At 36.8% G+C, this 15602-nt stretch overlaps 1 protein-coding gene across 1 annotated transcript in view; it reads right to left on the reverse strand.

Moving 5' to 3' along the window:
* Positions 1 to 15602, reverse strand: part of NEDD4 (NEDD4 E3 ubiquitin protein ligase) — a 129562-nt gene that overhangs the window by 86027 nt on the left and 27933 nt on the right. The window contains exons 3-4 of the mRNA XM_079129882.1: positions 14735 to 14813; positions 14605 to 14643 (exon numbers count right to left, since the gene is read on the reverse strand). Of these exons, the coding sequence (XP_078986008.1) occupies positions 14605 to 14643; positions 14735 to 14813 (118 nt within the window). The remainder of the gene's footprint in view (positions 1 to 14604; positions 14644 to 14734; positions 14814 to 15602) is intronic.

Raw genomic sequence — 15602 nt, forward strand, 5'->3', positions numbered from 1 at the left:
CCCTTTAAATTTTTTTTTTTTTTTTGTCTAGAGACAGGCCTCAAACTTGTGATCCTCCTCCTGCCTCAGCCTCCAAAGTAGCTGGGATTATAGGCATATGCCAGCAGCTTTTGTAATCAGTGTAACATACATTCAATAAAGAATAAAAGTACACCAATCTTAACTAACTACATAACTTGATAACTTTTTATGTGTGTATACTATGTCATCACCACCCAGATCAAATACAAAATAATTCACTCTACATATTACTTTCTCCGTGGATAATGGTGTCTTCTAGAATTGTTCAAGATGAAGATCTGAATATATCTATTTAACAACACATCCCTGGAGAATGGGGATACAGCTCAGTTGGTAGTGCTTGCCTTCAATTCAATCCCCAGCACCACAAGAAAACAAAACAAAACAAATCAACAAACAAACAAACAAAACACATTCCTGGGTCTGTAGCTCAGTGGTGGAGCGCTTGCCTAGCATGTGTGAGGCACTGGGTTCCATTCTTAGTACCACATATAAATAAACAAATAAATATAATTATTATTTTTAAAAAATATTTTTTAGATGTCAATAGACCTTTTATATTTATTTATATGTGGTGCTGAGAATCGAACCCAGTGCCTCACTCATGCTAGGCAAGTACTCTACACTGGGCCATAACCCCAGCCCCTATAATTATTTTTTTAAAAAGATTATAAGGATCAATGAAGCCAGTGCCAATAACTGGATGGGACTCCTGAGAGTGGTCTAGGAAAGGGCTGACTTAGCAGGGAGAGATGTCCCTTGGCCTTCTAAGAATTTGGTTAGAATAACTGGTACTCCTCCAGCCATGGAGCACCTGAGGACCGAGGACCCAAGCAAGGGCTCGAAAAATAGTATAAAACAATAATCTTTTCAAAGAGGAAAAACTTCTGAAGAGGAGATGAAACTGAGCTGGAACTTGAAAGATGGGAAGAATTTAAACAAAGAAACGTAGAGAAAATTCACAGCAAGGAGGTCACATGAGGAAAGAAGGCTTGGGGACAGAATGAGCATGCTCAAAGGAGGTCAGACTGAAAGTTAAAAAGTGGTTCTCTCTGGGAGCAGGAGTAGGAGAGAGAATGGTCACCAGAATTTGTTGCTTTTCTTTAGATGCCCTTTTGTACTACCTGTTTTTAAACCATTGTGTAAATTTTTTATTAAAGTTTAAAAATTTATTAAAAATAGGAATAAAGTTATAGAAATACAGTTAACAAAAATAAAGTTAACAGGGTCATGTTTAAAGGAAAGGTGAAAGCAGAAAGAACAAAAATTAAAATACCAATGATAGGTCATTTGAAAAAAGGATAACTATTTAAGACAATAAATGCATAAAAGAGTTGTGGGGACTACCCAATTAGAATAAAGTATTGATGAGTGCATTATTCTCCTGTGTTTGTAAAGAATCTGAAGCAATATTCCTGGAAATTCTGCCAAAAGTTATAGTAAAAAATGAGTAGGTGATGTCTTAATGGCTTTATCTAGAGATAATTACATACCATTTATTTGACCCCATTAAAGTATACATTCCAATGGGTTTTAGTGTATTCATAGAATGTACAACCACCACCATTTTAGAACATTTTGAGAAAAATGCTACTATGAAGATTTCTGAATAAGCTTTGTGTGAACATGTCATAAGTACATTTTAATATAAAAAAAATTTGAGTTTTGATGCCGCAAGTGCAAAATTCCACACTTGACCTCATGCGACAGGCCATAGTCAGAAAACACAGGCATGATAAGATTTTAGATAAGGAACACTTACCCTGTACCAAAATCAACTTAGTGCCCTACTGATGGGGTGCCCACCCCTTCTTCCTAAGAGAATGACAGTGTGTGTCAGATGGATGGCCACTCCTCTCCCAAACATAAACTCACTCCCATGGGCCAAATCTTCTTACAGTATTTCCATTCTCCTAACATTCCAATTAGAAATGTGCACAGGATACAAATCTGACCCAAGAGATAAGAGAAAAAGTCTTCTACGGGGGGCTTTTTATGAAAAGAGTTCTTTACTTTTTGAGAATTTTGCAGTGGTGGGGGGGAGATTCCCTTTTTTCCTCTGGACATCATTGTTGTGAAGATATGATATTTGGAACTGCTATAAGTATCTTGTGAACATGGAGCAATCGCCAAAGAAGCTGGGTTTCTAGTTGATGGAGAAATCAACCTCCCTTTCTGCTTTATGTGGTAAGAGGTAATTAAACGTGCTTATTGTGTAAGCCAGTTGTAGCTGTTACTTTAAGCTATTACTTAAAGCTGAAAGTTCCTAAATAATACACTTCCTCCGAGGGGCCTTCTCTAAACTCCCTCCACTAAATGGCCTGCCCCAATATTCAGCCCCAGCACCCTGTGCTCCCTTTCAAAACACCCAGCACACTGGTAATTATTTTGAGTTTCTTGTTCACAATGGTCTGCCCTAGACAGTACGCTTCATTAAGGACTGTGCTATCTCACTAATGGGTATTAGTAAAGGACCTGAGAAACAAGTAAAGAAAGCATTATACTGAATTTTTGTGTGTCTTTGAAGACTGTTGATTATGTGTGTGTGTAATGTGTATATATTATGTGTATGTGTGAAGATGTTTGTGGGCATGTGTATGTATATACATGCACACACACATATATCTGCATATGCACACAAATAATCAAACTATACATATACACATGCATGCACACACACATATAGAGGCTTTGTGTGTGTGTGTGTGTGTGTGTGTGTGTGTAAAAAGATACACAAATACATAAGGAAAAAATACCAGAAGAACATAAAGCAGTGGTCTAGAGATGATATTGAGGATGATTTTCATCTCTTTATGAAAATATCTAATATATACAAAATATATTCATCACACTATTCTACAACATAACATAAATATGCACACACATACATACACATGTAAGTCCAATGTGGTGAGTGTGAGTGCTAAAGACATAAACGGGGCATGGGAATCTGGGGCATGGAGAGGGGCTTCTACTGACATGCACGTGCCACATGTAGGCATGGAGTGCATAAAGTGTACACTGCACCTAAAGTGCAGGACTTCTTTCCCGCCTGTAACTTGCCTGCCTGGTCTCATTTGAGCAACTATTTTGTGGATTTTACTATAACTTGCTATTGAGCACTGACTTCAACATGGAGTTTCTCCTGTTTGTTAACATGCCAGTAACAGTGTCTCACAAAAACTGTCTTTAAATTTCGTGTGTTTTCAAAGACATAAAAGCTCCCTTCAACTTCTGACCACAATTTCCATTTGGCTGAAAGCCCAAGAAAGTTTTTGCATAATATATCATCTCGAAAGACATTTTTATGGTGAATACATTCAGTTGAAAGCATCTGGGACAATGTATAAATAATGATGTAAATGACAAAGAGGAAAACAGGGAATCTTACATAATAATGTCCTTTGTACAGAAGATACTTAATCATCATGTGTTTTCAGTTCCTTTTCTAACTGTGATGAATTAGCATTGATTCACAAAAATTCATCTCCTTATCCTTGTAATAAATTTGCAAATTTCTGATTAAACAAATATGCATCCTATAATCCTAGAATAAAGTAATGCTAGCTAGAACACTGGGTAATAATGAAGTGATGATAAACAATAAGTAAAAGTCAATAGAATTCTAAGCCTAGCTTATCAATTATATGTGGCCTTCTTTCAAGACGCAAATAAATCCTGTGTTCATGGATTGGAAGAACTTAGTACTGATAAAATGCCCAGACCTCCCAAAGCAATCTACAGACTCAATACTGTCATCAAAATCTCAATGGCATTCTTTTACAGATATAGAAAAAACAGCCTTAAAATTCACACAGAACCACACAGGACCACAAAAGACCCTGAATCTTGAGAAAGAACAAAGCTAGAGGTCTCACATTAACTGAACACATTATGATGTTACAGTAATTAAAACGGTATGGTACTGGCATAAACAGACATTGACCATGGCATAAAAGACAGCCCCAAAGTAAACCCATAAAAGGGAGTCACCCAGTCTTCAACAAAGGTGCCAGCATACATAATGCAGAAAGGACAACAACTTTAACAAATGGTGTCAGGGAAAACAGATACCCATATGCAAAAGAATGAACCCAGAACCTTTTCTTAAACAAAAAAGTCAACTCATAATGGATTAAAGACATAAATGTAAGATTGAAATGATAACATTAGAGGAAAATGGGTGAAAAGCTTCTTGACATTGGTCTTGACAATGATTTTTGCTTTTTTTAAATGACATCAAAAGCAGAAGCAACAAAAACAAAAATAGACAAATAGGACTACATTAAATTAACTCACTTCTGCATAGCAAAGGGAACAAGCAAGAGAGTGGAAAGGCAACCTACAGGACGGGAGGAAATAGTTGCAATCTATATAGCTGATAAGGGGTTAATCTACATACAGAAGGAACCCCAACAACTCAACAGTAAGAAATAAAACCCCTAATAAACTGCTTTTAAAAATGGGCTGAGGACTTGAACAGATTTATCTTCAAAAGGGTCATACAAATGCCATGTGAAAACCAGGTATGCAAAAAGGGGCTCAAAAATCACTAATCATCAGGGAATGCAAATCAAAACTACAATGAGGTATCACCTCACACCTGTTAGGATGGCTACTATAATGAAGCAGATAACAAGTATTGTCAAGGATTTGGAGAAACTGAAGCCCCTGAACATTGTTGGTGGAAATGTAAAATGAAGCCTCTATGGAAAACACTATGGAGTTTCCTTCAAAAATTAAAAACAGAAGTGCCAGATAATATGGCAATCCCACTTCTGGGTATATATCTAAAGAAAATAAAATCACTATATCACAGAGATGTCTGCACTCCCACGTTGACTACAGCATTATTCACAGTAGCCAATATGGAAACAACCTACACATCCATCAAAGGATGAAAAGAATGTGACACATACACAATGGAATATTAGCCTTTAAAAAGAAGGAAATCTTACCATTTGCAATAATATGAATGAACTCTGAGGACATTATGCTGAATGAAATAAGTCAGTCCCAGAAGACCAAATACTGCATGATCCCACTTATAGGAGGTATCTAAAATAATAACTGAAGCAGAGAATAGAATGGTGGTTACCAGGGGGTCAGGGGAGAGGCAAGTGGGGAACTGTTCAATAGGTACAAAGTTTCAGTTATACAAGATGAATAAGTAACCTGCTATGTAACACAGTGCCTAAGTTAACAGCACTATATTATACACTGAAAATTTTAAGAGGTTAAATCACAAGTGAAGAGTTTTTACCTTTACCCAAGAAGTAGAGGGCAGGAGGACACTTTTGGCAGTGAGGAATATATTCCCCTGGTTGTGGTGATGCTGTCTCAGGTCTATGCATATGCTTAAAAACATTAAATTGTATATATTAAATGTGTGCAGTTTTGAGTCTATCCATTAAACCTTCATAAGGTAAGTAAAAAAAAATTTAAATTCAAATAAATATCCTTTATTAAAGAAAATAAAAACAATTATTGTTCAGCATCAAAACTGTGTTGTTACCCTGCATGTACAGTGTAACAATATTTGGTGTACAAGTGCTTAACTCTGAAGTCATGAGGGTAAAAACCGCATGAGATGCAAGGCAATACAGTAACAATGCAGAAGAGTTGCACCAAAGAGCAAAAGACAACAGCCTGAATGACTACTGGCGAATTCACAGTATGTTGTGAATACTTGCTTAGTAATTTCTTTGTATTTTTAATACCTTACAATGTTAATCAAGCATATTTAAGTATTTGCGAGAGATGGCATTTACAATACAGTGGGCACCAGGTCCATTTAATATACTGGTGGCAAAGTCATTCTTAAAAGCCAAGTGCAATATGCTAGTATTTTGTTTCTAACTGTATATTATTACCCGAAGTTAGTAAATGGCGAATTAGTCTGCCATTCTAATTCTTATTTGTTCAGAATAGCTAAAAATAATGTTTCACTAGCCCATATGGGAAAAAAAGATGTTTTTAAAAGAGACTTCTTGATTTTGTGATAACATCTTTAATTCAAAAGTGGTACTAAATTTCAAGCAAAAAGCAAATAACATGGGAACTAATGAGAAGATTTTAAATTATAATTTAAAAAACTTTTAATCTCTTACATTTATAAAATTTGAATTTGAATTCCTCTAATATATATTCATACTATTTCTCTCATATTATTTTTTGGTATACTTTGGCTTTTAAAGAATTTGTCCAGGCTGAGTATATAGCTCAGAGGACAAGTATTTGCTAAGCATGCACAAAGACCTGGGTTTGACCCCCCTCCAAAGAAAAACAACAACCCAAAACCCAAAACCAAAACAAACAAACAAAAACTATTTTAGCTGAGGCGTTATAATTATTAGCATAAAGTTCTTCATAATACTACCTTATCATTTTTTAAATATGTGTATGATAGTCCCTACCCTCATTCCTGATATTAGTCATTTTGTGTTCTCCCTCTATTATTTCAGGTAGCTATGATATGTCAGTTTTAGTTGCACTGATTTCCTCTACATTTGTCCATTTTCTAGTTCACTGATTTCTACTCTTATTTCCTTCCTTTCACTTTTACTTATTTATTTATTTATTTTTTGGTGGTACTGGGGGTTGAACCCAAATCTCATGTGCTAGGCAAGTGGTCTACCACAGAGCTTTATCCCAAGTCCTTTCACATTTTTCTTATTTTGAGATAAGTCTTGCTAAATTACCAGACTAGTCTTGAACTAGCAATCCTCCTGCCTCAGTCCCCCAAGTAGCTGAGATTAGACATATACCACTACACTTAGCCAACTGACAGGCAGCCCCAGTTGAGTGTGTACCTTTGAATCTACCTCTGTATTCCCCTTGCATGCTCCCCGTCAAAGACTGAGCCTAGCAGGGGTTTTAAAGCCCCTAACTGGCTTTCTGCAACATAAAACCCTGTTTGAAAGCTCCCCATCAGACTGCTGGACACTTCCTCAAAGCTGTGCAGTTTGAAGCTCTTTGCACACACAACCTTCTCTCTCTCTCTCTCTCTCTCTCTCTCTCTCTTTCTCTCTCACACACACACACACACACACACACACATGCACACACACCCATCACATACAGGTTCTAGATATCATGATGAGAAGTCTCTCTCCTCCTGGGCTTCCTCCCATTTTAACTTCCACAGGTGCTTCTCCAGTAAACCTCTTACATATCTAGACCCTTCTTGGTATCTATTTCTTAAAGATACTAAACCAACAAAGGTGGGCTGTGTAGGGAGTTTGGGGACTAGCCCACACCCTTTGGCTGATAAGAAACATTCTAACTCTAATAGAATATGGGACATGTACAGTCCCTGGCACAAGGTAGCCCATCACCTAGAGATTTCTCTAGTGATGTCCTGGAGAAATATCCTGCTGGAGAGGAACTCTTTTGCTAACCTGATGTTTTAGACATTTGAGAGATATGCACAAAACAATGCCTACAGACACAGTGGAGTTGGCTTGTTATCACTATGTCATATTCATATTACTGAAAGATATGAGAAAATAAAAGCAACAAGTAGCTAAAAGTTAAATTTGAGATTCAGAAGGCACCAGGTTCAGTAGTCCACGCCTGTAATCCCAGCAACTTGGAAATCTGAGGCAGGAGGCTGAGGCAGGATGATCTCAAGTTCAAAGTCAACCCAGTCCCAGCAACTTAGTGAGGCACTAAACAACTCAGGAAGATCCTGTCTCTAAATAAAATACTGAAAAGGGCTGGGGATGCTGGTTAAATGCTCCTGAGTTCAATCCCCGGGGGGGGCAGGGGGGAGGACGGAAGGAAGGAAGGAAGGAAGGAAGGAAGGAAGGAAGGAAGGAAGGAAGGAACAAAAGAAAAAGGAAATTCAAAAGGCCTCTCTGTTAACTTATAAAAAGGTCTATATCTCATGGAGGGGTAACAAGTACACAACCAGAGTGAACAATTAGAGTTACAGAGCTCCAGAATACTGAAATGCTTAGCCATGGCAAGTGTGTTATGTTAAGGCCAGGGTCCTGACACTTGGGATAGGAGGATCTGGGTGGATGTTCCTCATGATTCAGCTCTGCAGGTCCCTATGTCCTCAAAGCTTGCAGAATAGCCCATCCCTTTGTAATAAGAGCAAGCTGTCATTCAGGCAGGAAGACTTCCCCCAAGGAAAATAATTTTCCTCCTGAGAAGTTGTCCTCACTCCTCCTCTGGCTGCCCAGATAATAACCAATGTTAAATCCTAGCATAACCCAGCTGGGCCAGATAAAAGGGTGAAATAAATTACATCTTGAAGAAGCTTTAGGAATTAGCTAGCGAGTACCAGCAAGAGCCAGAGGAATCCCCTTGGCACTAAGATGCTTGATCAAAGAGGCAGAAATATCAAGACTGGATAAGCAAGAATTTGCTGACTTGGTGTACTTGGTCAGGGAAAGGAATTTAATACCCTGTCAAGAACCCTGTGAGATGAGGCAGCCTTGCTGCTAAAGTGGCCCCTAGAAGCCTGAGAAAAGTGAAAGTTTAGGCTGAACCAAGTGAAAATGCCTGATCTGCCTTGGCCATAGGCAGGGGAAGGAATAAAAAAGCTGAGGGAAGTAGGCATGCTGGAGTTGCCTTAGCACTTGAAACCAAAATACCTACAAGATGCTTATATTGCACTGGAAGGCCCCTGAGGACACACCGATTTATCACAGTCATCTGAAATGCACTGGTGAGAGGGTCAACAACATCACCAAGAAGTCTAGTGGTGGCTCTCTCCTTCTTGCCAGGTCTGATGGCAGGAGAGGTGATCACAGAGCCAGTAACAGAGGTCATGGAGGCACTCCATTGTAGGAGCAGGGTCTACAATGATCATAATGACCAGCCAGGTTGGAGAGGCCGTGAAATGGACTTGGTGGGCAGGGAATAGAGCGTGGCATTCCTGGGGGAAAATAGGCAGGTAAGCAATTAAGATGCTGCTGGACACTACATTCACAAGAATGGAGAAGGAGGAGGCTAAGGACAGTTTCCCTAATTTAAAAACTAAAAATGAACCTTTGTTCAGTTCAAAGCCTTTGAGGTTCTGATATCCAAAACCCATTGACTGAAGAAGTGAATCAGAGGTTCTGATATCCAAAACCCATTGACTGAAGAAGTGAATTAGTCAAAAAGAAGACATTTTCCCAAAGAAGTCAATAAGCACAAGAAAAGATGCTGAACTTAATTAGCCATCAGGAAAAGGCAAATCAAAACCACAATCAGATACTACTTCACACACATCAGAAGAACTGTAGTCAAAAAGACAGATAATAACAAGCATTGGTAAGGATGTGGAGAAATCAGAACCTTCACACATTGCTGGTGGGAAAATACAATGGTACAGTCTCGTCTCTCTGGTAAAGTTTGGCAGTTCCTCAAGTAATGAGAAACAGGAATTACCATCTGATCCAGAAATTCTACTCCAAAGTATATAGTCAAGAAAATAAAAATATGTCCACATGAAAACTTGTATACCCATGTTCATAGCATCATCACTTATAAAAGTCAAAAACTGAAAGCAACCCAGATGACCATCAACTGATGCACATATATACATTTAACCCATATGATATAATGTTACTTGGCAAGAAAAAGAAATATAGTTTTGATACATGCTACATGTATCAACATAGTTGAACCTTAAAAGGATTACTATGATAAATGGTATCATATTATATGATATCATTTATATGAAATGGCCAGAACAGACAAATCTATACAGAAAAAAAGTAGACAGGCAGTTGCCTGGGGAGGGGAGCAGGTATTGGGGGTGAGGGAGGGATGGGAAGTGACAGCCAGTGGGGTATGGAGTTTCTTTATGGGCTGATAAAAATGTTCTTTAAAATTGATTTTGGTGATATTTGCGCAATCTAGTGGCTATGTTAAAAACTACTGAATTGTACATTCTAACTAAGTGGGTGAATTATGTACTACATATGTATTATATCTCAATCAGGCTGTTTAAGAAACAGCCAAAACAAGTAAAAATAATACAACCCAATGGGATGTCAGAGATTAGTGCCACCACTACATACCAAAACAATACAAGTGTAGTTCTATGGTATGTCCATTTAATTTCCAGTCTGGTCTCTGCAGAAACCTGACAAGCACAACCAAGTAAAATACCAATTGCCTGCCTATTCCTGGATACAATGAGTCCAGAGTGGTCTAGCAATACCGTAGACTGTAGTTCAATAGGGCCTGGCTCTGTTCCCAGATGTTCTTTTGTGGGGACCTTGAACCTCTAACTCTACCTGTAGAGTCTAAAGCTAGAGGAATAAGAAGCACAAAATCCTCCCAAGGTCATTGATAATAATAGTAGATTGTGACACTTCTACTCCTTTGTTCCTGGACCCATATATACTTGGGGAAAAAGCCTCATAATTAGATGTCTGATTTAAAGAATAAACTATAGCCCAAAGAATGGTATCCTATATTTGTGCTCCAAACTGGTACTCCAGCTGTCTTTAGTGAGTCATTCCACTGCTCTATGAGGCTGCTTACTTCTGTAGTGTAGTAGGGATATGACTAACAGAGACCCCATGGTCAGAGGCTCTCCTATACACTATCCACTGGGTTCCCTGGAAGGATGAATTATTGAGTGGATTTCCAACCCTATGGATCATGCATTCTAAAGTTCCCAGTTAGGCTGTCTTAAGTTCTGTTGATAGGAAAAGCAAACACACACCCAGAAGAGGCATCTATCCAAGTGTAGGAAAATTACTGACCCTTTCAGAATGGAAGGAACCCAATTCAGTGAACTTAAAAACTAGTTTAGAGTCATGAAGGTTAATGACCTGAGGTTTTATTTCCTTATAAAGTCTCTGTCTGGTTTTGGTATCAGGGTAATGCTGGCTTCATGAATGAACTGGGACATGTTCCTTCCTATTCTGTTTTTGGTAAGGCACTATGTGAAACTGAGATTATTTATTCCTTAAATGTATGACAGGAATCTACAGAACTATCTGGGCCTAAATTATTATCTGTTGGGAAGATTTCTAGCTTTAAAATCAGTTTCTTTAACAGACACAGGACTATTCAGATAATCTACTTTTTCTAAGTAAGTTTTGCAAGCAGGTGTCTTTAATTTGTCCATTTCATTAAAGTATGACATTCACAGGCACACAGTTGTTCATAGTCTTATTATCCATTTGATGTCTGTAGGGTTTGCAATGATGCTACTTTCTAGTTTCTTAAGGTAGAAGCTTAGATTAATTAAGGAACTTTCTTCTTTTCTAAATTAAGCATTTAATGCTAAATATTTCCCTCTAAGCACGTACATTAGCTGCAACCTACACATTTTGGTTTTGTATTTTTCTTTCATTCTGTTAAATTTTTTTTTTATTACTCTTGAGAATTCTTATATGACCCATATATTATTTAGAAGGTTGTTAACTTCCAAATACTTAGGAATTTTCAAGACAGTTTTCTGTTAATGATTCCTACTTTAATTCCATTAGAGTCAGACACCATAATTTGCATTACTTCTGTCTTTAAGCATTTTTCAGCTTTGGTTTTTGACCCAGATTATTCAGCTAACATTCCATGTACACTTGAAAAGACTATGTATTAGCTGTTATTGCATCAAGAATCTATTGATATCAATTAGGTAAAACTGATGGTATTTTCAGGATTTGTATTTCTTTTTTCTTTTCTTTTTTTGGTGCTGGGGATCGAACCCAGGGCCTTCTGCTTGCAAGGCAAGCACTCTACTGACTGAGATATCTCCCCAGCCCCAGATTTTTTTTTAATGGAGTGATTATCATTATATAATGTCCCTCTTTATTCTTGGTAATTTTTCTTGTTCTAAAGTCTGCTCTGCCCGATATCAATATAACTGCTTCAGTTTCTTTTGTTTAACTTTTGCATGGTATGTATTTTTGGCATCTTTTAAACTTTAACCTATTTCATTTTATCCGTTTTTTCATTTTTTTTCAAGTTTTTATGAAATTGACAAATATAAATCACATATACTCAGGTGTACACATTATGTGATACACGTAAATTTTGTACAATTAATAACACAAATACATCTATTATCACAGTTAACCATTTAGTATGTATGTGCATGCATATGTGTGTATAATGAAAATACTTAAAATCTACTCTCAGTAAATTTCAAGAAAACAACACAGAATTATAACTATCATGACCATCAGTACATTAGATTCTTCAGAACTTTTTCATCTTATAAGTGGAAGTGTCTACCCTTTGACTAACATCTCTTCATTTCCCCCACCCTTACAGCTTTACATTTAGAGCATCAAGTTAAGCCCAATACCTTATTATAGCATCATGGCTAAAACTGGAAGTGTCCATGCTTTATTTTTTTTTATTGGAAAAGTAAATGAGTTATTATTTATTCATTTATTTATTTATTTTAATAGCAATAGTTGAATACCTCTTTAATATGATAATAATAAAAAGCTGCCCATGTTTAATGAAGACAAGCTAAATGCATTCCCATTAAAATTGGGAACAAGACAAATATTCATCTATCATTGACTAAACAGTATTTGATATGGACAAAGAGAAAAGAATAAGACATACAAAGAGAACTTCAGTACATTAAAAATACATATATTTGAGCAAAATAATAATAAAATAAGTAAATAAGTAAAATAATAATAAAAGTACAAACAAATGAATAACTCAACTACTTGGGAGGATTGTCTCCCATGCAACATATGTGCCAAAAAGATGACCAAAACCAGACATTATCAAATCTGGAATTTATTCTGATGAATGAGTAAAACAGAAATTTAGTTTCATTTTTCTCCATATGGCTATTCAATTGACTCAATATCATTTACTCAAGAATCAAAAATTTCCAGACTGATTTAAAATGCTGTTCTTATGTTGTACTAAGTACAGGAGATCTTTGTCTAAACAAAAGATCAAACAAACAAAAATAAAAGCAACCTCAGTGTTGTTGGCTGGATCAGTAGCAACAGTATCTCTGACTCTGCTTTAGCAATTTTCTTCCCTTCACATTCACTTTATTAAAACTGAACAAAAAACAAAAACAAAAACCCTTCAAATGCCAATTACAGAGGAGTGGCTTCTGTTTTCCTGACTGCAATCAAGTGTGGTACTGTGAAAAACTTCAGAGAGGCTGAAGTTTCAGAAATGGTCAATTTTGCCAAATGCACCAAAGCCTAAGCAAAATGGGATTTAGATGAACCTGGCCACATGGGAATCACTGGTGACCTGAGGGTGTGAGTTAAATCAGAGTGGGTTTAACGAGTGTACTAGGGAAGTGGGAATGAAAAGGGCAGTCTTCCAAGAACGCTGGTCATTCAGGTGAAGAGACGAATGAGCCAACAGCCAAGGTGGAAAATGGGGTCATGGAAGAACATTTTGAGATGATCGAGTGGAACAATCCAGCAGAGAGAAGAGATGACTGGATTCATCTCTACCACTGCTGGGATGGCACTGGTTCTAGCTACAGTAAGGACTGAAAACTGGATGCAGTGAGACACTGTCAGTTTCAGGGCCTTCCCAACAAACCTGGAAAAACTGCTGATTGGAATGTTTGCCCTGAAGCTTTAGGGAGGCAGGGGAAGTGAGAAGGCAGCAATGTCCAGAAGGGTAAAGAACGGTAAAGAAGGGTCCGGGAGGGTAAAGAATGGTAAAGAAGGGTCCAGGAGGGTAAAGGACGGTAAAGAAGGGTCCAGGAGGGTAAAGGACGGTAAAGAAGGGTCCAGAAGGGTCCAGAAGGGTAAAGAACGGTAAAGAAGGGCCCGGGAGGGTAAAGAACGGTAAAGAAGGGCCCGGGAGGGTAAAGAACGGATTGCTCGGACCAGTCGATTTAAAAAAATGATTGTGGAGATCCAAATGTTAAACCATCTTGAGAGAAAATATTAAAATCTGAAAAATTAAAACACGACTATAATAAATCTCTAAATCTGTTTGGTTTATTAGAATAAGAACTTCAGTTTTACAACGGTCTTGCGGACTCCTCCCCCAACTCGTTTCCTTATATTTTTGTTTTCCATGAGATAAATGGTTCCAAGAAACCTAATTTTTACTTTTTAAGAATTTCTTAGGGCTGGGGATATAGTTCAGTGGTGGAGCACTTGCTCTAGATCCTGTTTCAATCTCTAGTACTGAAAAAAAAATTTTAACTTAGGTAAATTCTAAGATATATCTTAGGATATTATAAATGAGAACTTATAATTCTAATCTACAGAGGAAAAAAGAATCCTTTTTTTCTCTTTTAATATAACAGAATGCAAAAGAAAAATGAAATTATGTCATTTCCAGGAAAATGAATGGAACTTGAGACTCTCGTGTTAGTGGAAATAAGTCAAACTCAGAAGGTCATATGTTTTCTCTTATATGTGGAAGCTAGAGAGGAAAAAGGAAAAGAAAAGTGGGGGCGGGTGTCTAATGAAAATCAAAGGGCGATCAGTAGAGGAAAGGGTCCTAGAGATGGAGGAAGGGAGGCAGGGGGAAGTGCTGGGGATTGATATTGGCCAAATTATATTGTTATGTTGTGTTCATGTTATGAATATGTAACAACAAATCTCAATGTGTACAACTATAATGCACCAATAAAAATGTGGAAAGAGAAAAAATAATAAAATACATACTTACTCTGAATAGTATTTCTTCATTCCACTTTGGATTCAAAGACTAAAAGACAATAAACATAGTATAACTATTTTGTCATATAAAAATAAAACAAAGTTCATTTAAAATGTTTTTAAATGCCACTAAAGCTAACCTTTTTAATGGTTTTCGTTTGCACACTTGCAAGAACTCCATTCATTGGATCATATAATGTCACTCTCACATAAGGATCACTGTTGAAATTTAAAGAAAAAAAAGAAAAAACCTTTAATTTTGTTGCTTAGCCCAACCTCAGATTACCCAAACTATCAGATACACAGTTTTCTTTATTAACAATTTCTACAATTATTTCCTATATTTAAAAGTTGGGGTTCCATATATAGGGTAAACAATGATAGAAATTTTTATATCTCGTTAAGAAGCTTAAGGACCATGTTAGTAATGTAGACAAAGAATTAGAGAGAAAACCTTTTAATCAGAGGTCTAATGACTTATAAACTTTTTGGATTTTTAAAATTTTGTTTGATTTTTATTATATTCCTTTTTCTTTGAGTTTAAGTTGGTTAATTTAATGATTCTAAGACTGGCTTTTTAAGACCTCTGGATATTTCAAGTTATCTTATGGGTATAAACTCAAAATAAAGGCAAATCAAATGTAGTTAAAAATAATTCTGCATTATATAATCCTTCCTAAAAGAAGGCATAGAGGAGGAAAATCTTGTAATATACAGATTTGTAAAGCATAGGACCTTCATCAGTACCATTTCCCTTGGGTATTCTAAGTACTCACCATTCTCTACTACCAACTCCCACAACTCAATTACTCATACCATCTTACCTCTTAATCTTTAAAATTTTATTTTTCTAATTAGTTGTACATGATAGTAGGATGCATTTATACATTTTGACAGATCATACATAAATGGAGTGTGATCTCTCATATTTCTGATTATACATGTTGCAGAGTCACATTGGTCACCCCTTCCCCTCCCTTCACTCCCCTCTACCTAATATAAAGTAAC

This window comes from Sciurus vulgaris (genome assembly GCF_902686455.1).
Source record: "Sciurus vulgaris genome assembly, chromosome: 2".
In the NCBI taxonomy this organism is placed as follows: domain Eukaryota; kingdom Metazoa; phylum Chordata; class Mammalia; order Rodentia; family Sciuridae; genus Sciurus; species Sciurus vulgaris.